The 25,362-nt window shown below is 70.3% G+C and overlaps 3 protein-coding genes across 6 annotated transcripts in view; all 3 read right to left on the bottom strand.

Annotated features, from left to right (window-relative positions):
• Window positions 1-6: 6 nt before the first annotated feature.
• On the bottom strand, window positions 7-5,027 carry LOC142042800 (acylamino-acid-releasing enzyme-like). 4 transcript variants are annotated; one of them, XM_075053135.1, is made up of 22 exons: window positions 4,922-5,027; window positions 4,697-4,805; window positions 4,490-4,616; window positions 4,301-4,382; window positions 4,114-4,189; window positions 3,848-3,990; window positions 3,481-3,609; window positions 3,315-3,406; window positions 3,169-3,209; window positions 2,951-3,072; window positions 2,718-2,859; window positions 2,510-2,604; window positions 2,374-2,425; window positions 2,214-2,302; window positions 1,635-1,776; window positions 1,427-1,504; window positions 1,274-1,354; window positions 1,106-1,194; window positions 800-990; window positions 621-723; window positions 441-547; window positions 69-349 (listed from the first exon to the last, which is right to left on the bottom strand). In XM_075053135.1, exons 1-22 carry the CDS (start codon window positions 4,949-4,951, stop codon window positions 211-213), a joined length of 2,259 nt encoding a protein of 752 aa, XP_074909236.1. In that variant the 5' UTR covers window positions 4,952-5,027; the 3' UTR covers window positions 69-210. The 4 variants fall into 4 exon arrangements, with proteins under 4 accessions (XP_074909235.1, XP_074909237.1, XP_074909236.1 ...); XM_075053137.1 differs by having other exon boundaries at window positions 2,718-2,778; XM_075053134.1 differs by having other exon boundaries at window positions 7-349; window positions 441-723.
• A 200-nt stretch (window positions 5,028-5,227) lies between these two features.
• Window positions 5,228-10,231, bottom strand: LOC142042563 (acylamino-acid-releasing enzyme-like). The gene is given in 24 exon segments (XM_075052626.1): window positions 5,228-5,380; window positions 5,449-5,555; window positions 5,623-5,725; window positions 5,795-5,985; window positions 6,090-6,178; window positions 6,279-6,359; window positions 6,437-6,520; window positions 6,598-6,736; window positions 6,808-6,896; window positions 6,983-7,034; window positions 7,126-7,223; window positions 7,293-7,353; window positions 7,498-7,619; window positions 7,696-7,736; window positions 7,811-7,902; window positions 7,992-8,129; window positions 8,202-8,365; window positions 8,453-8,528; window positions 8,602-8,695; window positions 8,778-8,904; window positions 9,007-9,136; window positions 9,902-10,121; window positions 10,123-10,177; window positions 10,180-10,231. Coding segments are annotated over 24 exon segments (2,496 nt in total). The 5' UTR covers window positions 10,217-10,231; the 3' UTR covers window positions 5,228-5,274.
• A 1,742-nt stretch (window positions 10,232-11,973) lies between these two features.
• BSN (bassoon presynaptic cytomatrix protein) overlaps window positions 11,974-25,362 on the bottom strand; it is a 95,457-nt gene continuing 82,068 nt past the window's right edge. The window contains exons 5-12 of the mRNA XM_075052625.1: window positions 18,232-24,891; window positions 15,372-17,490; window positions 14,316-15,058; window positions 13,870-13,963; window positions 13,602-13,745; window positions 13,363-13,417; window positions 13,180-13,276; window positions 11,974-12,692 (exon numbers count right to left, since the gene is read on the bottom strand). Coding sequence (XP_074908726.1) covers window positions 13,377-13,417; window positions 13,602-13,745; window positions 13,870-13,963; window positions 14,316-15,058; window positions 15,372-17,490; window positions 18,232-24,891 — 9,801 coding nt within the window. The 3' untranslated portion in view covers window positions 11,974-12,692; window positions 13,180-13,276; window positions 13,363-13,376. The remainder of the gene's footprint in view (window positions 12,693-13,179; window positions 13,277-13,362; window positions 13,418-13,601; window positions 13,746-13,869; window positions 13,964-14,315; window positions 15,059-15,371; window positions 17,491-18,231; window positions 24,892-25,362) is intronic.

The raw sequence follows: 25,362 nt of genomic DNA, 5'->3' as shown, positions 1-25,362 counted from the left end.
CAGCCTGGCACAGCCGCCACCGTGCAAATAAAGGCCCGGCCGCGGCCGCGGAGGTTGGCACTGCACGGGGTCTCGCGTGTTTATTTAGAGCCGAACCCCAACTCCTGTCCTGCTCCAGCTACGTCCGCTCCGTCCGCCTCTGCTCCTGGTGTGGTCCCCAGGGCCAGCGCTCACCCCAGGGCCAGCACAGCCGCCGGGCCACCGTGGGCACTAGGGGCTGTGCCGGCCTGTCCCGTCCCTCCGGGGCTGCCCCAGGTGCCGGAGGAGCCAGCGGGCGCAATTCCCGAAGACGTCGGCCTCCGTCTCCACGCCGGCCAGCGCGTGGCCGCCCTCCGGGTACCACAGCAGCCTGCGGGGCGGGACGGGACGGGACGGGATGGGACGTTCGGCCGGCACCCCGGGGTTCCCTCCCTGCTCCCACCCCCCTGCACCCCACTCACCGCACCGGTACCCCCCTGGCCCGCAGCACCCGGTACAGCTCCAGCGCTTGCGTGGGGCTGACGCGCCGGTCCCGGGCACCCACGCACAGCAGCACCGGCGTCCGCACCTGTGGCACAGCCGGCGGTGGGTGCCCGGCACCCTGCGCCCGGCACCCCGCACCCAGTCTGCCCCTGCCTTACCCGGGCTGCCTGGGCGATGGGCGAGCGCAGCAGCATGGCGGCCAGGTCCTCGGCGCGGGGCACCCGCTCAAAGGAGTAGGGCAGCCCCAGGGAGGTGTAGCGCCTGCGGCACGGAGGTGCCGGTGGGCGCTGCGGGGATGTAGCGTGGCGCGGCAGGGGATGGGGGGAACGGCACTCACCAGTCGGGGATATCGGAGGTGCCCAGCAGCGCGGGCAGGTTGGAGACGGGGCTGCGCAGGGCGCAGGCTTGGTAGCGCTCAGGTTCGCGGGAGAGGAGGTGGAGGGCGATGAAGGCTCCGTGGGAGCCGGCCAGCAGCGCCAGGCGGTGCGGGTCCAGAGGCTCGCTGCTCAGTGCCTGCTCCACCGCCAGCTGCACCCGTGGGGCACCCGCCATCAACACCCCACCGACAGCACCCAAACATCAGCACTGCCCCCCCCCCCCCCCAGCAGCACCCCCTGACACCCCCCAGCCCAGCGCCCCTCACCTGGGTGTCCGCCACGTCCTGCTCACCCACGTGGGAGAGCAGGGAGCTGATGCCAGCCTGGCCGAAACCCAGGGATCCGCGGTAGTTCACTGGGGAGATGGGGGCTATGGGTGCCACATCCCCGGCGCCGCGCGGGGGCCACGCGTCCCCGGGCTCCCCGGCACTCACCCAGGAGCACGGCGAAGCCCAGCCGGCACAGCGCGGCCATGCTCGGGCGCCAGCGGGCGTCGAAGACGGCGTGGGGTCCACCTGGGGCCGGTGGGGACGTCACCTGGGGTGCCACCGGTGCTGCCAGGGCGTCCCCGTCATCTCCTCACTCACCGTGGGGGCACACGACGAGGGGATGCGGGGCTGTGCCGTCCGTCGGGCTCAGCAGCAGGGCTTCAAAGGCCTGGGCACCTGCGCCAGGGAAGGGGTCCCACTCAGCACCCACTAACCTAGGCACCCAGCACCCTGCCCACCCCCCGCACCCAAGGGCCCCCAGCACCCAGGCGGCACCCAGGTGCGGCGGGGGCCCCCGGGCGCTCACCGTGTGCGGCAGGGCTCTGCCCGCTGCAGAGTGGATGGACAGTCAGGGTCTTCCAGGTGACACCGGGCACCGTTGGGGCATCCTCCACCGGCACCCAGCGGAGGGGCAGCTCCCGGCCCGCCGGCGGCAGCACCGCCGCCACCTGGGGATGGGCAGCGGGTGGCACCGGGGCACCCCTGCCCCAGGGCAGCCAGCCCCTGCCAGCGTGTAATCAGACACAACGTGCCCGGGGTCCCGGTGCTCTGTGGCGCTGTGCCATCCTGTGCCTTGCATGGATGTGCCCTGCCACGCTGTCCTTGGCCATGCCATGCTGTACCTAGCCCTGGCACGCTGCACTGTGCCTGGCCATGCCAAGCTCTGCGGTGCCTGGCCACGCTGTGCCATGCAATGCCATGCTGGATCTGGCTGTGCCGTGCCACGCTATCCTGAGCTGTGCCTGGCTGTGTCATGCCATACCACGCTGTTGTGCCACACCACAATTCGTCACGCCATGCTGTACCGTGCCATGCTGTGCTATGCCTGCCTGCACATTGCCGTGCCATATCGCACTGTGCCGCGCGGTGCCAGGGCTCTGCTCACCAGGCTTGGGGGGCGGTGGGGGGCCGAGCAGGTGGCCACCAGCAGGTCCCACTGGAGGGTGAGCAGTTCCCAGCACCCTTCTGGTGACCCTGGGGACAGAGAGCACGCTGGCGCTCACGGATGCTCGCCGGGGCACCGCGGGCGGCCCGGTGCCGCATACCTGCCGTCAGGTTGGTGACGGTGGCCGCCTCCGTGTCCACGAGCAGCAGGTCCTGCGAGGGGGCAGAGCACAGGCAGCCGTGTCACCACAGGGTGGGGGGGGGGCCACGTCCCCATCCCCTGTCCCCAGGGCTCACCGTGCGGCTCCGCTGCGGGGTGCCCAGCACGGCTCTCCGGCTGTCAGCTGCCCAGCACCGGGGTGGCAGTGCCTCCCCGTAGAGCCCGGTGAAGGCTGCGAGCAGGACAGAATGCTGGTGAGCAGGGGTCACGGGCACCTGGCATGGGGGGGGGGGTCCCAGCCCCCTGGCAGTGCCCAGGTCTGCCTGCCCGCTATGCCACACTCACCCTCCGTGGGCTCCTGCACCACGTCGAGCACCGTCGCCGTCTGCCTCGTCTGCCAGGTGAGCTGGGGAGAGCCGGCGGTCAGGGACGTGCCCCACCGGGGAAACTGAGGCAGGGGGATAGGGGGCCGAGCCCACTCCCCACCCTGGCCGGGCACTGTGAGAGGCTGCGACATCGTGGACCGGGTCCCACGCCAGCGGCACGGCCGTGCCCGGTGCCCGCGGGGCCCCGCTCACCATGCGCAGGCGCAGGCACTGCCGGTGGGGTCCCCCCAGGCCCCCCTCCAGGTAGAGCAGGCGCCGGCCGTCGGGGCTGAGCCGTGGGGAGCAGGCAGCGCCACGCTCGGCTGACAGCAGCTCTGTGGGCAGCGGGGGGTCAGCGCCCCGGGGGACCCCTGCGACTCAGGGAACCCCCCCCGGGACTCAGGGAACCCTCCTGCCTTCCCGGTGCTCACCGCAGCGCCCACCGGCCAGGTCCAAGTAGAAAACCCCCGACCTGGGGAGGAGGCACGGGTCAGACTTGGAGCCCTGCAACCGTGCGGAGCCACGCTGGCACGGGGCGGGCATCCCGGCACGGCGCTGGGTGCCGGAGGGTACCCACCTCCTGTTGGAGCAGGCGCTTAGCCCCAGGCGGAAGGGCTCGTGCCACCAGCCCACGAACACCACGCCGCGGTCGTCCGGGGACCACAGGGCCTGTGCGACAGCCGGGCTCACCCCGCGGCCCCAGGCTGGCCCCCCGGGCGCTCCCCCCTGCACCCCGTCCTGACCTGGCCGGGAGAGAGGTGCTCCGGGACGCCCTCCAGCACCGAGACGCTGCTGCCCTCCAGGTCCAGGGCGCAGAGGACGGGCACGCTGCGGGTGCTCAGCGCCTCCCCCCAGTCCTCGCGGTACACGAACTGCTCGCCCCGCGGCACGGCCCCGTCAGCCCCGCGGCTGGCGGCGCCAGACACGGGGCTCTGCGCACGGCGTGCTCGTGGGGGCGCGCGGCACGCTTACGGGGCGCGCGGCCCGCTGACGGGGCGCACGGCGCGCCGGCGGGGCACGTGCCACGCTCACGGGGCGCACGGCGCGCTTACGGGGCACGCAACACGCTCGTGGGGCGCACGGCGCGCTCGCGGGGCACATGGCACCCACCTCCTCCTCCTCGTCCTCCTCCGCCGGCCCGGCCGCTCCCGGCACGTCCCAGGGGCAGGGGGGCCGCGGTTTGGGCCGGCACTTCTCGGCCACGTAGAGCAGCCGTGTCTCCGAGCGGGACCAGGCCAGGCAGGCGAAGGGCCCTGGCGCGGTAAGAGGGTGCCGAAGCCCAGCCTGGCACAGGCACAGCCGGGCACTGGGCGGGCACTGGGGCCACCGGCCGTGCCACCCTCGCCTGTGTCACGGGCACGGGGCAGGGGTCCTACCCTCCGTGTAGACCTCCCCGTGCTTCCCCAGCGCCGTGAGGTCCACGCTGTGGCTGCGCCCGCCGCTGCCCCACACCTGGGGGGGACAGGGGTCAGCACCGGCACACCGTGGCCGTGGCGCCCGGCGCTGGCGCTCCAGCCGCCCCGGCGAGCCCCGAGGCTGCCGTGACAGGGCAGCCCGCGTTACCTCCAGCAGCTCGTGGCCCCGCCGCGGGCAGCGGCTGAGCACGGCACGGCGCTGCCCCGTGGGCGAGTCCTGGCTGAGGAGCCTGCGGGCAGGAGGGAGGGAGGCTGCGGCGGCTGGCACGCCGCTGGCACCGGCCACGCCACGGGCACCGGCCACGCTGCCCCACCCCACGGCCCGTCCACGCCGTACTGGTTGTGGATCTCGGCGCTGAGCGCTGCCCGACGGACGGCGAGGTCGCCGCTGCCCGTGCGCCGCAGGCTGTAGTGGCGGCTGAAGCGCAGGAGCCGGCGACGGGGCAGGTCGGGGCGGCTGCACTCTGCGGGAGGGGGCCGTCAGCAACCGCCCGCGCCAGCCCCGTGGGCCGAAAGCGGCGGGGTGGCCGAGCCCGCAGCTCACCAGTGTAGAGCAGGAAGGTCTGTCCCCCCGCGGCGGCCCCGAGGGCGGCACGGGTGATGGCGGCGAACCGGCTCAGCTCCCGGTAGCAGGCGGCGGGGCTGCCGGCCGCCTGGGTGGGGGAAAAGGCACGCTGGCAGGGGGCAAGCTCACCCCTCCGCCCGTGCCCGCTCCCCAAAACGGGGCCGTGCCCACCCACGCGGCCCCCCCCCAGGCCCCCTCGCCCACCTCCGCGCCCCGCTCCGTCCCCGAGGCCATGGGGCCTTGCTCCGCTCTGCCGGGCCGTCGGCGCCTACCGCTCGGCGGCGGGCAGGCTGCCAAGGCATGCGCGAGCTGGCGCCAGCCCTCCAGCTGCCCTGCGCTGCCCGCCGTGCCCGGGGCGGCTGGGCGGCGTTCGCCCTCTGCCGTGGCACGCCGCATCCCCGGTGGCACAAATGCCGAGCTGCGTGGGAGAAGGGTCCAGTGGCCACGAACTCCTGGGGCGCCGGGAGCAGAGGCGACGCTGGTGTTGGCATCGCCGTCAGAGATGCCAAGGGTACTGAACTACATCGTTTATTGGGGGCAGCAGCGGCGGGGGGGCGTTAGCACCGCAGGTGCTTGAGCAGCCACAGCGCCATGTTCATGAAGCCGTCGGCTTCGGCCTCGACGCCAGCCAGCGCGTGGTTGTTCCCCGGGTACCAGAGCAGCCTGGAGGGGAGAGAGGGGTTAGCGCCGTGCCTGCACCCCCTGACCTGGGCACCCAGCACCCCACTCACCGTGTGGGGACCCCCCGGGCCTTGAGGGCACGATAATACTCCAGCCCCTGCTTGGGGGGCACGCGCCGGTCGTCCTCCCCCAGCAGCAGCAGCACGGGCGCACGGACCTGCGGGAACGGCACAGCCTCAGCGCGGGCGCTGCTGGCGGAGACAGGGACGAGGACAGGGACGTACCCGGTCGACGTAGCACATAGGCGACTTGCGCAGCATCTCCGTCCACTGGGCCGGGTCCGGCAGGGCGTCAGGCGTGTAGGGCAGCCCCGTCTCCGTCAGGCACCTGTGGGCGAGAGGGACAGGGGCACGTGCAGGGCCGGTGCGGTGGGGGAACGGGGGCGGCAGTACCTACCAGTCGGGAATGTCGGTGGTGGCCACCATGGAGGCGATGTTCACCACAGGGTTGCGGACCACACAGGCGTGGTAGGTGTCGGGGAACTGGCCGAGAAGGTGGCACGCCAGGAAACCCCCGTGTGAGCCGCCCACCAGTGCCACCCGTCCGGCGTCCAGTGACTCCTCTTGCAACACCCGCTCCACGCAGAGCTGCCGCCACAGGGGACACCCGCTGAGGCAGACAGCCCCGCTTTCCCTCCTCGGGGCAACTGCGGGAGCACGGGGTGCCCCGGGACCGCGTGCCGGGACCATACCTGCACGTCACGCACGTCCTGCGTGCCCACGTTGCCTGGCAGGGAGGCCACGCTATCCTGGCCGAAGCCCAGCGAGCCGCGGTAATTCACTGCGGGGAGAGGCAACGTCAGAGCCCCTCCTCAACCCGCCCCGGCCCACCGTGGGCGCTTTGCCACCCGGCAGTGCCTGGGCTCCCCAGCACCACTCACCCAGCAGCACGGCGAAGCCCATGCGGCAGAGCGCCGCCGGGTACAGCATCCACCCGGCCGTGAAGACAGAGTGGGGACCTCCTGCGAAAGGCAAAGGCAAAAGGGGGGTGACGCTACCCGACCGGGGTGGGGACACGTGGAGGGGGGCGAGCTCTTACCATGGGGCATCACGACCAAGGGGGGCTTCTGGGCGGCGGGGCCCTCGCTTGGGCGCAGGAGGATGGCATCGAAGTCCAGGCCCCCTGTGGAGGTGGGGTGTGGGGGGGGTCAGAGCTCAGCAGAGGTGGCAGAGGCTGGCCCGGCCCCCCCGGGCACTCACCGTACTGAGGGTGCTCCTGTTCTGGTGGGGGCCGCAGGGTGCGGATGCCCCAGCTGATGCCGGGCACGGGGGGGGCATCCTGCAGGCAGACCCACCGCACCTGCGCCTCCCGGCCGGTGTCGGGCAGCATGGCCACTTTCTGAGCGAGGAGAAAGGTCGGTGCCAGCACCGAGGGGCTGGTGGGCGCTGGGGAGGGGGGCGTTACCTTACCAGTGTCGGGGGGCAGCTAGGGGTGGAGAACCTGGCCACCAAGAGGTCCCGGTCGATGGTGAGGACAGACCAGCTTCCCTGGGGGGCGTCTGGGGAGGAGGGGGGGGTCAGACCTGCAGGCGTGACCCTCTCCCCGGTCCTGGCACCGGCATGGCCCCACTGGCCTGGCACTCACCGGCCGTCAGCGAGGTTGTGGTGCCCGTCACCGTGTCCACCACGAACACGTCCTAGGGGCACGAGGGCAGAGTCCAGCGGAGCCTTCACCCGGCCCGGCCCTCCGTGTGCCCCCCGCCGCCATCCCAGCACGGCAGCCCTCACCTGCTGGCTGCGCTGGGCCGTATCCAGCACGAGCCTGCGGCTGTCGGCCGCCCAGCACAGCCCCGGCAGAGCGCCGCAGTAGATGCCCGGGAAGGCGCCTGCAATGAAAGCGACGGTTCTCAGCACCCCCTCCTGCCCCCCGCTGCCGCCCCCAGGGCTGTACTCACCCCATGCCTGCCGTGGCACGGCCTCCAGCACTGTGCTGGTGTGCTTGGTGTACCAGTCGTACTGTGGGAGACATGGCACGGGGTGAGTTTTGCAGGGTCTCAGCCCGCCCGCCCCCGCTGCAGCCCGGGGAGAGGGCACCACTGCCCTCCTGCCCCGACACGGGCACCCCGCCACCTCCCCAGTGTCCCCCCCGATGCCGCTCACCATGCGGAGGCGGCTGCACTGCTGGTGGGGGCCCAGGGCGTCGTTCTCCAGGTAGACGATGCGGCAGCGGTCAGGGCTGAGCCGGGGGGACCACACGGCCCTGGTGTCCTCGGAGAGCAGCTCTGCATGGGCACGAGGGGACGGTGAGGGGCTGCGGGGTGCCAGGGCACCGGCAGGGTTGGGGCACGCGCTGCTCACCGCATCTCCCACCCGTCAGGTCCACGTAGAAGAGTGCTGACCTGCCGGCAGAGAGGGGTGTCACCACGGGGCCGGGGGGGCTGGCTGTGGGGTGGGGTGCCCCACGGGGACTCACCGGCGGTTGGTGCAGTGCCGCAGCCCCAGGCGGAAGGGCTCATGCCACCAGCCCACAAACACCACACCGGTGTCACCGGGGGACCAGAAAGCCTGCGGGGAGAGGGGGGGGCAGGCGGCTCAGCCCACCACTGCCCCCCAAAACCTCTCTTCTCCAGTTCCCTGGAGCTCCCCATCCTGACCTGGCCGGGAGAGAGGTGCTCCGGGACGCCCTCCAGCACCGAGACGCTGCTGCCCTCGATGTCCAGGGCACAGAGGACGGGCACGCTGCGGGTGCTCAGCGCCTCCCCCCAGTCCTCATGGTACACGAACTGCTCGCCCTGTGGCACAGCCCCGTCAGCCCCACGGTCGCCCCGCCGGCCACTGCCAGCCCTGGGACGGGGGGACCCCACCTTAAGGGGTGCATCCTCCTTCTTGGGGTGCCCCGTGTCCTCGTCGGAGGCACCCAGCTCGGGAGCTTTGCTCTGGAAGAACGACTCGGCCTTGGGACGCTTCTTCTCCGCCACGTAGAGCAGGTGGGTCTCCGAGTGTGACCAGGCCAGGCAGCCAAACTGGTCTGCAGGGGTGGGTCAGGCACCTGCCACCCCGTCCCCCCAGGAACCCACTTCCCCCAGCATCCCCCGGCAATCCCCCGGCTCCTCACCATCGTCGTAGACGCTGCCGTGCTTGTCCAGCGCTGTCAGGTCGATGCTCTTCACCTTGCGGTTCTGATCCCAGACCTGGGGGCAGAGATGCCGGGGTGGCCCCGAGCCACAGCGTGGATCCAGCCCCCCGCCCCGGCCCCCTCCTCACCTCCAGGAACTGCTTCTCCTTCTCCTTCTCCTTGCCGGGGACCTTGCGCAGGACAGCCTTCAGCGCCCCGCTGGGGGACTCCCGGCTCAGCAGCCTGCGGGTGGGCGGGCGCCCGTCAGCCCCCCGCCATCGGCACCCCGAGGGGACGCCGGCACGGAGGACGGGATGGGACTCACTCGTCCTTGATCTCGGAGCAGGTGCCGGCAGGTCCGGAGTAGACGACGGAGACCCCATCATGAAAGATCAGGTACTGGCGGCAGAACTTGACGTTCTCGGCCCGCGCCAGGTCCCGCTGCGACCACTCTGCGAGGAGCGGGGTGAGGACAACTCCTGCGTCCCCGCCGGGCAGGCGGAGACCCCCCCAGACCCCCCCGGGCTCCCCAGGGGGCCACCCCGTCCCCGTACCGGTGTAGAGGCTGCAGTACTTGCCCCCATACTGGGTGGTGATGTCGGGGCCGAGGCAGGCGGCGCTGAGCCCCGGGTGCCGGCTCAGCTCCCGGTACAGCTCCACCATCTCCTCCGTGCTCGACAGCACCTGCGGAACACGCCGGGGGGGGCTGGAGGGCATGGGGCCATGCCGGGGTGTGGGGCGGGGGGGGCAAGAACCCGGGAGCGGTGGGGGACAGGGGGCAGTTACTGGTGCACCAGGGTACATGGGCGGGGGGGGTTAGGAGGGTACTGGGGGCATTACTGGGGTGCTGGGGGTGCAGTGCTGGGGCAGTTTTGGGGGTACATGGAGGGATTAGGAGAGTACTGGGGGGCACTTACTGTAGTAAATGGGGGGGGGACAAGGGCAGTTACCGGGGTACCAGTGGGTACGAGGGTACCAGGAAGAGTTACTGGGGTACAGAGGGGAGATGGTGAGTACTGGGGGCACTGCCTGGGGGTGCAGTGCTGGGGCAGTTTTGGGGGTACGGGGCGGGGGGTATGAGGGCAATTACTGGGATACCGGGAGCAGTACCGGGGGGGGCAGAGCCGAGGCAGTTACTGGGGTACCAGTGGGCAGTTACTGGGGTACGTAGGGGAATCAGGAGGGTACCGGGGGCAGTTACCGGGGTACCGGGGGGGGCAGAGCCGGGTAAGTCGCCGCAGCACCGGGGGCTGGCGGGGGCGGGGGTCGCCGGGCGGGGCGGGGGCAGTGCCCGGAACGGGGCTTTCGCGGGTTACGATGACTGGGCGGGGGGGCACCGGGACCGCGCGGGGGCGGGCTCCCGGGGCGGGGCGGGCACCCGGGGCAGTGACGTCACGGCACCCCCCTCCCTCCTCTTCCCCCCCCCCCCCCCCCCCCGCAGCCCCTCACCGGCGGCTCCATGTCGTGGCGGCGGGACGGGGGCGGTGCCAGCGCCGGCACTTCCGGGAAGGAGGGGCGGGGCCGACGGCGTGCCTCACCTCCCATTGGCTGTGGCGCTCGGGCCACCGCCCGCGTTGCGGCGCCCCCTGGTGGCCGCGGGAGGCGCAGCTGCCGGAGGCCTCGAGGGTCGGGTCCGCGCTTCGCCCCGGCCGGGGTCCCCCCCCGCCCCGCTCCCCCGGCGGCCGCTCCGGCCCGGAGACACCGGTTCATCCGCGGGCCCCCTTTGAAGCCGTAGCCAGGGGCCAGGGCCCGGTCCTGCAGCATGTGGGCCGCCCTGGAGTGGTTTCCCCCGGCAGGTGGCTGCAGGACAGGGGCTCCGTGGGCAGGCTGGGGGGGATCGGGCCCTTGGAGCCCGCTGGGACACCCCCCCCAACCGTTCCAGCAGCCCCGGGCGTGGGCCGCAGAGCCCACCGTGCCGACCAGGCCCACGGGGCTCCCACCGTGCCGGGGGTCCAGGCCCCCCCTCCCGCCTCCCCCTCGCCGCAAGCAGGCAGGAATCGGGGCCGGTCTGTGGTTTGTGTCAAGTCCTTTTTTATTCTGTTCCCACAGAAACACCTGGTGAGGGGGCAGCTTCTGGGAGGGAGTCACGACACAGCGGCGGGGGCGGTACGGCACGGTACGGCACGGTACGGCACGGTACGGGGTCACTACGGGTGGCACAGAGCACAGCAGACACGCACACCGTCACAATGTTCAGAGGGAGCGCACCCGGCGTCGCACTTACCGCCGCAAACGGTGCCCGGGGCTCGGCCACCCTCGACGCCTCGTCTTTACAGCCCCCTCCGTCCCCCCAGCCCCGGCCGGCAGACTGCCACGATTTTGGGCTGGAGGCCTGGCCCGGCGGGGTGGGCTACAGGCCTCCGGTCCCGGCGGGCAGAGAGGCGAGGTGGCGGATGCGCTCGGGCGGCGAGACGGGCCCCGGCGGGGGTCTCGGTCCCGCGTGCGATTGACACACTGTACAAGTATTTACAGCGCGAGGAGCGGCGGGGGCCGGGGGCCCGGAGGAGGCACCCTCAGGCTATGCACTTGTCATCGGCGGGGAGAGGCGGCGGGTGTGCGCGGGGCCGGGGGTCTCCTCCGTGGGGCTGCCGCACGGGAACGCCACGCTCCCCCCCCTATCCCCCAGCCGCCGGCCTCTCCCCCAGCCTTGGGCACAGGCAAAGCCCCCTGCGAGGGACTTGCCACGGAGCGCGGGCTTCCCACGGCGACCGGGTCCTCGATAACAAGTGCATAAATCTGCTAAGAGCTTTCAGTACAGTGATGGACTGATGGAAAAGAAAAAAAGAAAAGTCCAGGCAAAGAACAGCAAGCACCGAAAGGCGGGTGGAACCGTGCAGAGAAGTAGCAAGCCATGCTCTACGACGGGACAGACGGTCACGGGCGCTAGGGCTGCCCTTTGGCAAAGTGGCCCTCCGTGGGTCGAACATGCCACGAATTCATACGCACGGGTGGTTGATAAAGAGTAGTTATCGGGTCGCTCGGCGGCACGCTTTGCGATGAAACCCTTAGGCGCGACATTGAACTGATTAGCTATTCACAGGTCTTGTTCTGGAGTCGTGTTATTTCGTTGCATAGAACATCGGGCGGGTGAGCGGGCGGCTGCCACCCGCCGCGGGGGGCACCGGGGGGGGGGGGTGCCACCGGCGCGGGGAGGCGGTGGGGCGCGGGTGGCGCGCGGCTGTACGCTGGCGAGCCCCCTCCTCGGGCTGCCTACCCCCCCTCCCGGGGAACCCCCTCCTGGCGGGGCGAGCGGGCTTTGGCCGCCGGCCGCTGCGCCGGCCGTCCCCGTGTCCCCGCGAAATGGCTTGAGAAGGACTTGGATTGCACAGTAAGAGGAAGGATACTGCCGGAGGCAAAGCTCTCCTGATCTTGTTCCACGGGATTTGTGCTCTTTTGTAGCCTCCTGCACTCTATTGCTTCTACAGACGACAGCCCGTGTGCTAACTCATCGCACAAAGCAAAGAGGGAAGAGGATTTGGTATAAAGTTTAGAAAAAAAACCAAACCCCAAACCAAAATAAAGTGAACCCAAAGAAATCGAGAAAAAAGGACCCCCCCCCGACGACGCCCACTGCCCCCCCCAGTGCGGATGAGGTATACACAGAAATCAAAGTGGGATGATTAAGGCTGTTCTCGAAAGAAAAGGGGTGCCCGGCGGCGGGCGCGCTGGCTGCGTGGCGAGGGCGAGCGCGGCCCTTTCAATGCTTCCAATGGCTTTGGGGCGACGCCGCGCGCCAGGACGCGCGCCCAGCCGGCGGCCACGTCGGCAAAGGCCGGCCGCGCCGCCTGTCAGAGTCCTATGGCCTCGTATTTCGGTAGTGAAACAGTGTTAGGTCCTAGCTGACGCGCTCCGGGGGCTCCCTGGCGGGGCCGGGAGCGGGCTGCAGTGCGGGGGGCGCGGGGACGGCCCCGGCGGGGCGGACGGGGTCGGGAAGGAGGAGCGGCGCCCGCGGCACCCAGCCCTCGGCTCGCGGAGGGGGAAAAACCTATGAAGAGGCCAGAGCTGGGGTTCGGAGGGAGCAACTCTGCGTATAATCTTGAGAAAGGGCCGCGGCCCACCTACGGGGCCTGACCCGACGGTCCGGATCAGGCCCGTCCCCTCGGGGCGGCTGCCAGGGCTCGCCATGTGCCGCGCCGGAGCTGCTCGCCAGGCGTGGGGGGCGTCCGCCCCGGGGTGTCCGCCGGGCCCCCGCTCGGCCGCCGTTTGGTCCAGCATCCAGGGATCGCCCTGCTTTCAAAAGCTTGCGAGAGACAGAGAGAGAGGCGTTAGCCCGAGCGGCCACGTCCCCGCGGAGGGGACCCCGCCGAGCGGCAGTGCCGGCCTGAGCGAACGGGCCGTGGCGAGCCAAGAGGCGCTGCCGGCAGAGCAGCTGCTGCCGCCCCCGCGCTGGACGGACTCCCGGAGCAGAGCTCAGGCGGCCCAAACCTTCCCCGCAAACCCAGGGGCTGCACCAGCATCCGCAGGGCATCGGCCCACGCGGCGCTGCCGAGATCGGGGAACGAGGCCGAGCCCCCACACCTTGGCTTGGGGCCGGCGCTTGGGGATGAAGACGGGGACGAGTGGCCCAGCGGGAAGGGGACGGGAGTGCACCGTGTCCTTCTCACCCTGGGGGAAGGAGCGTGGCAGGGCAGGGCTCAGCGGGTGCCCAGGGGGACAGCGGTGCCACGGGAGCCCCGGGGATGCCATGACGGAGGGGACCGGTATGTGGCTGTGCCCCGGATACTCACCGTTATACTCAGAGTCTGGCGCCGCGTGCTGAATTCACTGGCTTCTTCATAGGTTTTTCCACTGCAACGACTCAATCTCCACTCGTTTCCCAAACTCCTGCGACAGGAGGGAGCGGGAGGGCGTCAGGCACAGCCGGGGCAGGGAGAGCCCGCGGCGCAGCACCCGGAGCCGGCTGCACTCACCTTGTGCCGTTCTCTCACCAGAACGAAGTGAACTTCTTGCCAAAAGCCGACACCGCTGCAGGGAAGCCGGGAGAGGCGTCAGCACGGTGCAGCTGCCCTGGCCCCCCACCTCCCCGGGCCCCAAACGGTGGGATCACCGCATCCCGCCGGCTGCACCTCACCACCCCCATGGCGCCCGACCCCGTCTCAGTGCAGAGGAGCATCACCACCCCGTCCCCCTCCCTGGGAGCAGCCCTCACCTTCAGTCAGTTTGCCAGCTTGTTCCGCTGCCCCCCCCGGCAGGATTTTGGAGAAAACACTCTCTCCTTCCCCCCCAGGCTGCCCCGTGGCCGTGCCGGCGGGACCACGCGGCCCGGCTGCCCTTGGACCGGCCTTGCTGTCTGCTGGGGGACAAATGAAGCCACCGTTAGCAGGGGACGGGCCCGGCCGGGGGAGCTTGGCCGAGCCCCCAGGGTGTCAGGCAGCAGGCGAGGGGTGGGATGGCACCGTGCCGCTGGGCCCACTGACCTGCTGCTCCCAGGGGCTGCGCTGTGGGCACTCTCCCTGGCTGCTGTGGCACTTTCGCTGCAGGTTTGGACGCGTCCGTCTGCTCCGCTTTCGGCTGGAACGGGGAAAACAGCTCTCTCAGGGCTCGCCCTCCTGGCAGAGCATCCTCTGGGGGTGGCCCAGGCCAGGAGGCAACACCGAAATCCCCAAACACTGCTCCACAGCCCCAAAATAGGCAGGAAGGAATCCAGGGCACAGGGATGTCCTCTCCTGGGTCCCCTTGAGGGGATGGCTACTCCCATGGCACCCAACGGCAGCCGTAGTAGGCGCACGGGTGGGATACAGCTTGGCCCGTGGCTCCCATCCCCAACCCTTCCCCTGCCAGCCCCTGGCCGCGGCCAGACAGGCTGGTCCCCGGCAGAGCCGTGGAGTCGGGAGGCAGCCAAGGCAGCTGAGCCCGTACTTACCGCCGGCGCTGGGTGCCCACCCGGCTGCGCGTGGAGCGTGGCTGGCGCCTTCCCCGCCGCCTGGGCTGGCCCCGGCTGCTGCTGCGGTGGCCGGGATGACGGGGGTCCCTGCGTCCTGCCCCTGGCCTCGGGCTGCGCCGAGCCCGCCGGCTGGGCAGCCTGCCGCGCCGCCGGCTGCTGCCGCGCCGCCTGCTGCCCTGCCTGCTGCTGCCTCGCCGCTGGCTGCTGCGGATGCGCAAGGGGCTCTGGCTTCGGTGCTGGGGTGGCCAACCCGTGTGGCTGGGGAGGCTTCTGTGCCTTGGGGGTCTCAGCGCCGTGGTGGTGAGCGGCAGGGCGGGACGGCGGGGCGTACTCGGCGGAGCCGGGGCCGTAGGGCGCAGGCGTGCGGGGCTCAGGCTGCTGCACCTTCTTGGGGGCGGCCGACGGCCCGTGGCCGCGGGGCTCGTGGCGGCTGGGCTCTCGTGGGTGCTGCTTGGCCGAGCGGCGGGGGGGCTCGTCGCTGGTGTGCCGGGAGGTGCCGGTGTGGCGCCCGTACTCCCCGTGGTGCCGGTGCTCGCGGTGCTGGGGGTAGTCATCGTGCTGCCACAGGTCCTCGTCGGGGGGCTCATCGTAGTCGTGGTAGGTGTGCTTAACCGGGGGTCTCTTCTGCGAGGAAGAGTGGCCACCGTAGTGCCTGACCCTCTCCGCCCGTGCCTCCCTGGGCTTATCAAACCAGTCTGTCTCCTCCTGACCCAAATGATAGGCTTCGGAAACCAAAAACAAACCACAGTCAATCTCTCGCTCGAGGCCGCCCGGGTGGAAGCCATGCAATGAGGTGGGAGAGGCAAGCAGCGGGCACGCGCGTGGGGGACAGCCCGTGCCGGCGGGGACGGGACGCGGCGCGGCACGGCGCGGTGGGGCACCGCGTGGGACCGGCTAACACCGAACAACCGGGGCGGGGGGAGGAAGGCACGTGTCAAGCAAACTGAGGCGGTGAGAGTGTCTCTGCGTACGAGCGGACAGGCATGCCCCGGGGAAGCGCCATGCTCTGGGGTGGTCACCACGGGGAGCCGTTACCTTCGCTGTCCGAGACAACGCAATGGGCATCGTCCATGCCGTAGCCCTCCTCGTGCTTGTACGAGTGACTCCTTGGCACGTCTTTGATGTGCTTTTGCACATCAGGCAATGAGTGGCTGGAGCAGAACTGGGAGCAGGGGTCCCCCGCCGACTGGGGGCCGGGCCCCCCCGTGACGCGTGACCCCCCCACTGCCTTCCCCAGGGGGCTGACGGGGCTCTCCTCCTCTGAGGGCTGCGTGCGGATGGGCGCCCGCCCACGGCTCTGGCTCATGCTGAGCGATGACGGCTTGGAGCTGCCTTTCTGGGAGCGCTCCGCACCCTCCCGCTCGTAGGACTTGCTCCGTCCACCCGCCTCCCGGCCGGAGGACTTTTCCACCCCGTAGCCGGAGGAGCGGGTTCTGCTGCCGGCAGAGTAGACCCGCTCCTCTTCGTCCACCAGATCCCGGCTGGAGACGCCGTAGTACTTCTGCTGCTCATAGACGTTCTTCTTCAGGCCGTAGGTGATCTCCTCCTGCAGCTTCTTGGCCCTCGAGGCCACGTTGCCGCTGCCGACCGAGGTCGTCGCTGCGTAGGAGGCCAGGTCCGACTCCACGTCTTTGGCTTCTTCGATGGGGGAGAACTTAGAGATCTTCTGCTCCATGCCCTGCTTCCTGTGCTTGCTGCGCTTCGAGGAGACGACGGCGGGCGCCAGGTTCTTGGACGAATGCTTCGGTAGTGCCGCGCCAGAGCCGTGCTTGTCCACTCGCGAGGAGTGCCGGTACTCACTGTCCCCGTAGTAGTAGGACGAGCTGGTGGAGCTCCCCAACACCCTGTCATTGCTCTCTGCGCCCCGGTGGTAGCTGTTCTTCCCTCGATGGTCAGGGCCATGGTGGTCGTAGATGTCCTCCTCGGACTCCTCCTCAGCTTTGGTGTAGCAGCAGGGCCGGCTGGAGCCCTCGGCGTCCCCCAGCTCGCTCTTCTCTCTGCTGTGGCGGCTGTCGGCGCCCGTGCCCGCCGGCTCTGCTTTCTGCCCCTCCACCGCAGGGCTCTCCTTGGTGAGCTCGCTGATGTCCTCGATCATCACATAGTTACGGGGGATGTTCTGCTCCAGGCTGGTGTAGAGGGACTCGGAAGAGAAGCTGGCCGAGGGGCCCTGCGCCGCGCCGGCTCTCTCGGCTGGCCGGGCCTCGGGTGCCTTGTACTGCTCATAGCTGCCGCTCGCCGGCGCGGTGCTGAAGGCGACGTCGGGAATGGCAGAGGAGCTGGTGGCCGCACCAATGACCTCGTAGTTGGTGGGGATCTTCTGCTCCAGGTCGGCCAGCGAGGTCTGCCGCGGCTTCTGGTGCCCACCGGCTATGTCCGCCGGGCTCTGGAAGAGGGCGGGCTGTGCCACCGGCACAGCGGCCGCCCCAGCAAAGGCGCTCGGAGCTTGGTAGGGGTTTTGGGGCCGGAAGCCCGGCTGGCCTGGGGTGCCCAGCTCCGGGTATGCGGCACCAGGGGCCGGGAAGGCGCCGGGCGAGGCGAAGGCGGGCAGCGGGGCTGCCGGCAAGCCGTCCTGCGAGGTGCTGGCTGCGGGGTACTGGGGGGGCTGCAGGCGCGCTGGCGGGAAGGCGGTGGGGCCCTGCGGGGCGGGGTACGGGTAGGTGCCATAGGAGGCGGCGGTGGCGGCGAAGTCGGGGTACTGCCCCGCGGGCGCAGGGCGCAGGCTGGCACCGTCGTAGGCGGCGAGGTGCAGGCTGTGCAGCTCGCTGTCGGACAGGTAGTCACGGCGGTCCCCGGCACAGCGCAGGTAGGGGTGGTCCCGCCCGCCCCCCCGCTCCTTCAGCAGTGACTCCTTGCGCTGGGTGATGCCCAGCTCCAGGTACTTCAGCTTGGCATCGATCTCCTTCTCCTCCTCGTCCAGCTCCGCTTGCTTCTTCCGCAGCTTGGTGGCCTCGTGCTCCACCAGCCGCAGGTCGCGGTCCAGCTCCTTCAGCAGGCTGGCCTTGGTGACCGGCGCGGTGGCCTTGGGGGCCAGGCTGCTCAGGTAGAGCTGGGGGGTGGCCGGGCTGGCCAGGGGGACGTGGGGCTCCTCGGGCGGCGGGCTGGGCAGCGTCCGCTTCACCTTGCGCGCCAGCGGGCTCGACTGCAGCCCCCCGACCTGCGAAGCCAAGGGACACCTGGTCAGGCGTGCGAGTGGGTGTTCCCCCCCACTTCCCCCCACCCCGAGCACCGCGGAGCTCCTCCCGTGCCCCGGGGTTGCGGCGAGGTGGCCTGCCGTGCACGTGTACCCCCACACACCGAGGAAGCAGCTTTTATGTAAAAGCGCAATAAATAGGATGGAAGTAACAGGCAGGGAGCTTTCCGTGAGTAATTACCGGGGGTGGCAGCCGGCCAAGCGCCGGGCCGGCCGCGTGTGTGCCGCCGCCTGCCGCAAAAACTGCTTTCCGTCCTCGGGCGCTTGGCAGCGGGGCTCGGGGGAGCGGCTGGGGGCTGCTGCCGCCCTGGGAATTGCCCCGAGGCTCTTTGCTGGGCACTTGGCAACCTCGGTCCGTGGGGGCAAAAGCGGGAGCGAGAGCCACCGAAACCCAAAACGGAGCTGCGCATGGTGGCTGTTCCGTGCAGGAGAGGAGGGGGACCCGCCTGGGGCAGGGGACAGGGGACAGCCCTGATCCTGCCACCCAGCAGCAGCTCCTGCCCGCTGACGGGCTCGCGCAGCCGGTGGAGCTCCAGGGCCTCCCTCGGGCTGCCGGCTCCGGCGCACGCGTCCGTGCCCATCAGCTGGCGCAGGAAGCCGGCCTTTTAAAATATTAATTGCCGCAGCGCTAATGAAACCGAAATGTCCCGCCGTGCCTCCCGGAGCTGTTCCCCGAGGAAAAGGTTGTTCCCCGCGCTGACGTACCTGGGTGCCGGGGAGCAGCGGGTGCTGGTAGAGGGAGAACCTGTCCTTGCCGGCCTCCTCGGCGGTGGGGCTGATGGGCTTGGGGTCGGAGAGGGAGCGCTGCATGGTCTTGATGGGCCGCGGCAGCGTCTGCTGGCGCTGGGCCGAGTCGGCGAAGTGCTTCTGTGGGGGGACGTGAGCCTTGTTCAGCCGCTCGCTGGTGGCGAAGGAGGACTCGAGGAGGCGGTGGGGGGACAGGGGCGAGACGGGCGAGTAGAGGACCTGGGGAGAGCGGGGCGGCTGGCGGGTCACCAGCTGGGAGAGGGACTCGGCCGGCAGATGGGACTGGTAGCCGATTTCCAGGGGATCTGGCTTTTTCTTCTCGAACTTGCCCAGGGTCTGCTGCCGGACAGCGTGGGGGTCCAGGGGCCCCGTGCTCACCATCTGGATGTTGGTGGAGTAGGGCGGGACGGTGGTGGGCACTGTCAGCTGGGCGACCACAACGCCGGGCTGCGGGGCTGGCTCCGGCTCTGTCTGGCAGGCCAGGCTCTCGCCCCGCTGCGTCTTCTCCGGGGCCGAGATGTACTTCACGATCTCCACCCGGGGATCGTGGGTGGTGATGTGGATGGAGGGGGAGACGCGGATGAGCTGGTCAGGCTCCGTCTGCACCGAGCAGTCGCTGATGGTCTGGATGCCCACGCTGGCCGTGCCGCGGGCCGTCCCCTCCGGCTTGCCCTCGGCGCCGGCCTCGGCGTGCCGCGAGGGCCGGGAGCGCCGGCGGCGCACGGGCTGCTCCCACTCCCCGCTGTCCTCCTCGTCCGTCTGCACGCTGCAGTCGGCGCTGCGCCGCGCCCGCCGCCGCCGCGAAAGCAGGTACCGCTCCTCGCCGTCCTCCTCGTCCGTCTGCACGCTGCTGTCCGCCGTCTTCCTCGCCGCGAAGGCCTCCCGCGCCGCCTCCTTCTCGTAGGCGTCCCGCAGCCGCGGCATCGAGTTCCTCTTCTTGATGCCCCGGCCGGGCTCCCAGGGCTCCTCGGCTTGCAGCGACATGTCCGAGGCCGAGCTGCTGAGCGGCCGCTGCGGTGCGGGGTAGCGGGGGCCGGCGGGCCCCTCCGGCGGCACCTGGCTCGGCGGGGGCCATGCCTGCCCGTTGTGCGGCAGGCCCCGCGGCGCCTCGGCGGGCCCCTCGGGCGGGCGGGCGGCGGGCTCGGCGGGCGCGGGGAAGGCGGTCTTCTGCCGCTTCTGCTCCTCCAGCTGCTGCTGCAGCTGGTGCTGGAGCTGGTGGATGTGCTCGAGCTGGAGGCGCTGCTGGGCGAGCTGCTCCCGCTGCAGCGCCAGCTGCGCGTGCCGCTCCTCCTGCTGCTGCTGCAGCACCTGCTGCTTGATGCACTGCAGCTCCTGCAGCTCCCGCTGCACCAGCAGCTGCTCCTTCTCCCGGTGCCGCTGCAGCTCCGCGCGCTCCCGCTCCAGCTCCTCCTGCAGCCGCAGCTGCCGCAGCTTCTCCAGCTCCACGCGCTCCCGCTCCAGCTGCAGCACGTGCTCCTGCTGCTTGCGCTGCCGTTCCTCCTCCCGCTCCCGCTCCTCCCGCTGAGCCCCGTCCGGCGGCGGCTTGGCCGCCGCGGCCGCCTGCCCGCTGTCCTTGCCGGCCACCGGGGCCGCCGGCCCCTCGGCACGGGCAGCGGCCCCCGCCGGCTCCGCTCTCTGCAAGCCAGCCGTGGGGGCGGCGGGGGCTTTGGGAGCCGGACCGGCACCTGCCGCCGGCGGTGCCGTGCTGACGGGCTTGCCCAGGTAGACGGGCGTCTCCATCAGCGAGGCGGCCGGCGCCGGCCGGCTGGGGGCCGGGTAGCGGTAGAGGCCCTGCGCCGCCAGCGGGACACGTGGGGTGACGACCGGCAGCCTGGCCAGGCTGGCCAGCGGGACCGCCGCCACGCCGCCCGGGCCGTAGGGTCTGTACAGCCCGCGAAACATGGGCCGCAGCACCGAGGCGGGCTGGGTGGTGATGGGCAGCGTGGAGGCGATGGGCGTGTTGATGGTGGAGTAGATCATGCCGTCGGCGGCCCGCACGGTGGCGGAGGAAGGGAACATCTGCCGGACGGCGCCCAGGCGGACGCCGGGGATGTTGTACTGCGCCAGGCTGCCGAAGCCCTGCCGCCCCTCGGGGAAGGTGGGGTTGTACATCCCGCCGGGTTTGGGGGGCGCGGGACCCTGCTGCTGAGCCGCTAGCCCCCCCGTGCCCCCCGGCCCGGCACCGGGACCGTAGGGCAGCAGGTCGGGGCCGTTGGCGTGCCGGCCCCCGTACTGGTCCATGGAGTTGAGGGCGGCGCACATGCGGCTGATCTCGCGGGCCGTGGTGGCGCTGTAGTGGGCCAGGCTGGACTCCTGGAAGCTGGCCAGGTCCCCCCGGGGCGAGAAGCGGTAGTCGGAGTAGATGTTGGAGGCTGAGCTGTACCTCCGCATGGGGAGCGGGTGGCCCAGCAGCTCTGCCGGCTGGCGGAGGTCGGAGAAGGAGCCGTACTGTAGCCCCTGGCCCAGGTAACCCCCCTCGGCGAAGCCCACGCTGTAGGAGTGCTTCATGGTGCTGAGGTCCACGGCGGCATCGCCCGCCGGGGAGGGGAAGGGCTGATCCCCCTTCGTGGGGTAGTAGTTCATCCCAATTTCAGAGAGGTTTGTGTCCGACATGGAGGAGTACAGGCGGCCGAAGGTGCCGGCGGGGTAAAACTTCTGCTCCTCGTAGAGCACGGGCGCCGGGGCAGGCTGCTCCCGGTAGGGGAAGGTCTCCGGCAGCTCCGGCTCTCTGCTGCCGTAGAGGGGCCCGCTGGCTTTCCGGCTGGGTGCCACTGCCTCCCCGGCTTTCTTCTCCGGCATCTTGGAGGTGGGGTTGAAAGCGCCGGTGCAGCTGCCGCCAAAGGGGAACTTGTAGACCACGTCACAGCAGGCCACCTGGCTCTCTGGCTTCACGCCCGTGAGGTCCAGCACGTTGGCCGCCGGCTCCTCCTTCAGCACTTTGGTCACGGGGCTGGCTGCTGCCTCCTCCACCTGCACCATCATCACCTGGGACTTCTTGCTGCCCAGGGCAAGGAGAGGGCTCTGGCTTTTCAGCTCCACTGGCACTGCCCGGTACAGCTCTGAGCCTGGCTCCGGTGGGAAGGGCTGCGGGAGGCCACCGACGCTCTGCGCCCCGCCGGTCTGCGTGATGAGCACGTCCTTCTTCACCACCTGGCCCGGCACGCCGTACCTTGCAAATTTAGTCTGGGGGGCAGCGGCGGGCTCGGGCTTGCCGCCGGCTGCCCCGCTGGCTCTGACGGCGGCCGTCTGGACGCCCTGCTCCACCTGCTTCACCTGCGCCAAGCACACCGGGCTCCCGGTCCCCTGCCCGAAGTCCACCCTGCTCTGGAAAGGGTCTCCATAGACCACGGGCTGCTTGGGCTGCGAGAGGAGCATGGGGGAGGCGATGGCCAGGCCGGCGGTGCTGGCTGCCGCGATGATGGCATGGGGCTGCTCCTGGGCGTTGAGGTTGATGATCAAGGGCTGGATGGCCGTGGACTGCCGGCTTGGGATGTGGTCCAAGGTCAGGCAGTACTTCCTGGCCTCGGTGGCCAAGGAGGTGAGGTCCATGCCTTGGTCCGTTATGATGATGGGGGCGGACTTCAGCGCAGTCCGTAAGTCCACGGCGTTAGTGCTCGGCGCCTTGGGCCCTGGCTCGACCCGGGACGTGCCAGGGACGGAGGAGATGCGGCAGAGGGATATGTTTTCCGCAGGGAGCGCTCCCCAACTGTACAGCCCCGTGATGCCGTCGGCGGCTGAAGTCACGGCGGGTGCCTTCTGGGCGTGCTCCTTCACCGGCTGTGCCCTGACGTAGGCACCCGGCGGCTGCTCTGGCTCCGGCGCCTGGCTGTAGCCGTGTGCTGGCAGCTGCCGGCTCGGCCTGGTGGGGGACGAGGTGGGGGACGTCAAGGAGCCGGAGCTGGCTGGCTTGGTTTGGCTGGCCGCGTCGGCCGCCAGCGTGATCAGCATAAAGGGGGCATCCTGGGAGGAGGGCTGCCGGGCCAGGCGCGGCGAGCCCGCCCGGTGCGGCGTCTGCGTCCCCTGTGCCACCATGGGGGAAGAGGCGGCAGGGCCGGCAGCGGCGGCAGCGGGACTCTCGTAGGGGAGGAGGGGGCTCTGCGTCTGCGTGGAAAACTCTGCTGTGGCCTTTGCGGTGCGGGTGGGACTCTGCGTGGGGGAGGTGGGCGAGAGCGGAGGGCTGGAGCTCTTGAAGAAGGGGTACGTCTTGGGTGGCGGGGGCTTGCCGTCGCTCGCAGCCGGGAGCTTCTCCCTGGCCGTCTGCACGCTGATCTCCACCGCCGCCTTGCTTCTGCCAGTGTCCTCTGTCTGCGAGCCGTAGCTGACGGTGCTTTTCACCGGACTGTAGCTTCTGCCGGCTACGGATGGGGCCTCCGGAGCCGGGGAGCTGTAGCTCCGCGGCGCGCTCCCGGGGCCGCCCGCAGCCGTGGTCACCGTGCTGGCACTTTTGCTGTAGGCGTAAGGAGTGGTGGCGGCCTTGGACACCGGGCTGGGCGCTGCCGGGGCGCTCTGGAGCTTGACTAGGTCTTGCCCCTCTTTCGCAAAATGCTGGGTGACCCGGACGTCGGGAATGGCCTTGCCCGTGCTGCTGTCAGAGGCAGCAAAGGAGACGGGAGCGGAGAGCTGCGTGGGGCTGGTGCCAGGGGTGAGCGGACCGCCGTTCTGCTTCATCAGGTCGGCGTAGGCGCTCTCAGCATTGAGGAAGCGCTTCTCCTGGTACACCTCCTCCTGCCCCTTCGCCTTCTCTCCCTGCTCGAGGGCCAGGTCGAAGGAGGAGGACTGGTGCATCCTGGAGATGCTCTGTGAGGTCTGCAGTATCTCCTCGTACACTGCTCCTGCCTTCGGAAGGGTGCCTGGGTAGCCGGGCTGGGAGGGGCGCGCAGGGCCGCCGTCATACCGGTACTCCTCAGCATACTGGTACTCGAAGCCGTTCTGACCCTCGGTGCCGCGGTAGCTGACCTGCTGGTAGGTGCCGCTGTAGGAAACGGCCGGCTGGGCCTGCTGGACCTGCTGCTTCTGCATCATCTCCGCCTTCCTCATCATCTCCTCGTAGGCTTCCTCGGCACTCTTGAGGGGCTTGCTGGCGGGCTGGCTGGGGCCACTCTCCCCCTTCTCCGTCGGGGAGTACAGGGACATGAAGGTGGGCAGGTTGTACTCACTGCCTGACTTGTACAGCTTGGAGGTCACGGCGTCAAAGCTCTCAGCCTCCGAGTCGATGGAGGGCGAGTACTCAGAGCAGGAGGAGCGGTGCAGCTCCTCCATCTCCGCCGCCTGCCGCAGCTCCTCCGTGGGGGAGGCGTCCTCGATGGGAGAGAGGTTGCTAGGGGGGGTTTTGGAGCGTTCCCTCCTCCGCTGGGCCCTCAGCTCCTCCTTGTCACGCTTGGTCTTGCGTGCCGTGCTCCGGATGCGCTGCTGCTCCACCTCCCGCATCTTCTCCTGCTCCCGCAGCAGCTCCTCTTCCTCCCGCAGCTCCTCCTCCTCAGATGAGTCCTCGATGGTGGGCAGCAAGGGGCCGTGCGAGCGGTGGCGAGCCTTCCTCTGCTGCTTCACCTCCTCCAGCCGCTGCCGGCGGCTGGGGCTGCTGTCGCTGTCCTCCTCCAGGGAGGAGATGGAGGTGGGCGAGGTGCCTGAGGTGTAGCTGGGCGTTGTGGCCGGCAGGGTGGAGGAGTACTCGCCCCGGGAGCGCTCCTCGGGGGAGCCCGTCAGGCTCTCCATCTCCAGCTCGGGCTCCCGGTCCAGGCTGGTGTCCGCCTCCTGGCCCATCTCCATCTCCCGGCCGTAGCCGGTCGTGCTGTTCAGCTCGATGGTCTTGAAGCGCCGCAGCCCGCCCTGGGCCGTGCTCAAGTCGTCACCCTCCCCAGCCTCCAGGTCCTTCCTCTCCTCCTTGTACAGGCCACCAGGACCGTGCTGCAGGCGCCGCTTGGCTGACGCCGGCTCTTTGCCCTTCTCCACCTCGGCCTTCTGCCCGGCTTTGGGGACGCCGTACTTGGGGCGCCTGTAGCCTTCCTCGTCCTCCTCTTCCTCCTCCTCCAGGTTGTCCTCCTCCGCGCTCATCTCCAGGATCTGCCTCCGCATGAACTCCTCGTCGCTCACCTCCGCCTCTCGGCCCTTGGGCCGGGGGGGCACCGGGGAGAAGCCCCCCTCGCTGCTATCCTCCACGTAGTCGTGCCGCAGCTTGCTGCCAAACTCATCCGAGGACTCCGCGCTCTCCCGCCGCTCCCGCTGGTTCTCCCACTCCAGCGAGTCCTCATCCTCCTCCAGGATGTCCTCCAGCTCCTCGTCCGAGTCGAAGGCTTCGGGGGTGATGGAGAGGTACCGTGGCCGCTGCCGCTGCCGCTGCTCCTCCCGCGGCTCCGGGCAGCCTTTGCCGCGCTCGGCCGGCTCCGGCGGGGCGCCCCGGCCTTCCAGGAGGGGCCGCATGCTGCTCTCCAGCTTGGTGAGCTCTGAGGGGCTGGGGGGGCTCTGCCCGGCCAGCCCAGTGCCGCTCAGCTTCTCCTCCTCCTGCTGCACCAGGCCGGTGATCTCGCTCTGCGAGCTGGAGATGCCGTCGGAGGAGTAGCCGGTGTCGCTCAGGCTCTGGGGGCTGCGGGACAGGTCCGGGGGGTAAGGCTTGCTCCCATCCTGCGGGCGAGCGAGAGCACAGCGTCAGACCTGGGCGGCTCCTCAGCTGCTTCCCCCCAAATCCTCCCCCGGGGAGCACGCAGAAGATTTGGGCAGCGTTGAGAGCCAGCCCAGCAGGACAACTGGGGGCTGCCCTGTGTGTCCCCCCTCAATGGCTCGTCAGCAATTTGTCTGCGCGCTAATGAAAGCAGGCGATGGAGTGTGCTGCAAGCAGGGGATGGCACAGCAAATGTCCCTGGGGGCAAAAGCATCACGGGACTCATAAATATGTTTAAAAAACTGGGCCCCATCAGTGTTATCTCCCCGATAACTAACATGAGAAGGCTGCCTAATGGCAATATCGATTTTTCTACTACCCACCACTTAGAGAGCCAGTGGTGGCTGAGCCCCAGCCATAAGCCTCGGGGTACCAATGGCCACACGCGCGTCCCTGGGGAAGGGATGCAAGGGCAGAGCTGCCTGCCGCTCTCC

The sequence above is a fragment of the Buteo buteo genome, chromosome 21 (assembly GCF_964188355.1).
Source record: "Buteo buteo chromosome 21, bButBut1.hap1.1, whole genome shotgun sequence".
NCBI classification, from domain to species: Eukaryota; Metazoa; Chordata; class Aves; order Accipitriformes; family Accipitridae; genus Buteo; species Buteo buteo.
This window is presented reverse-complemented; position numbering and strand designations above follow the sequence as displayed.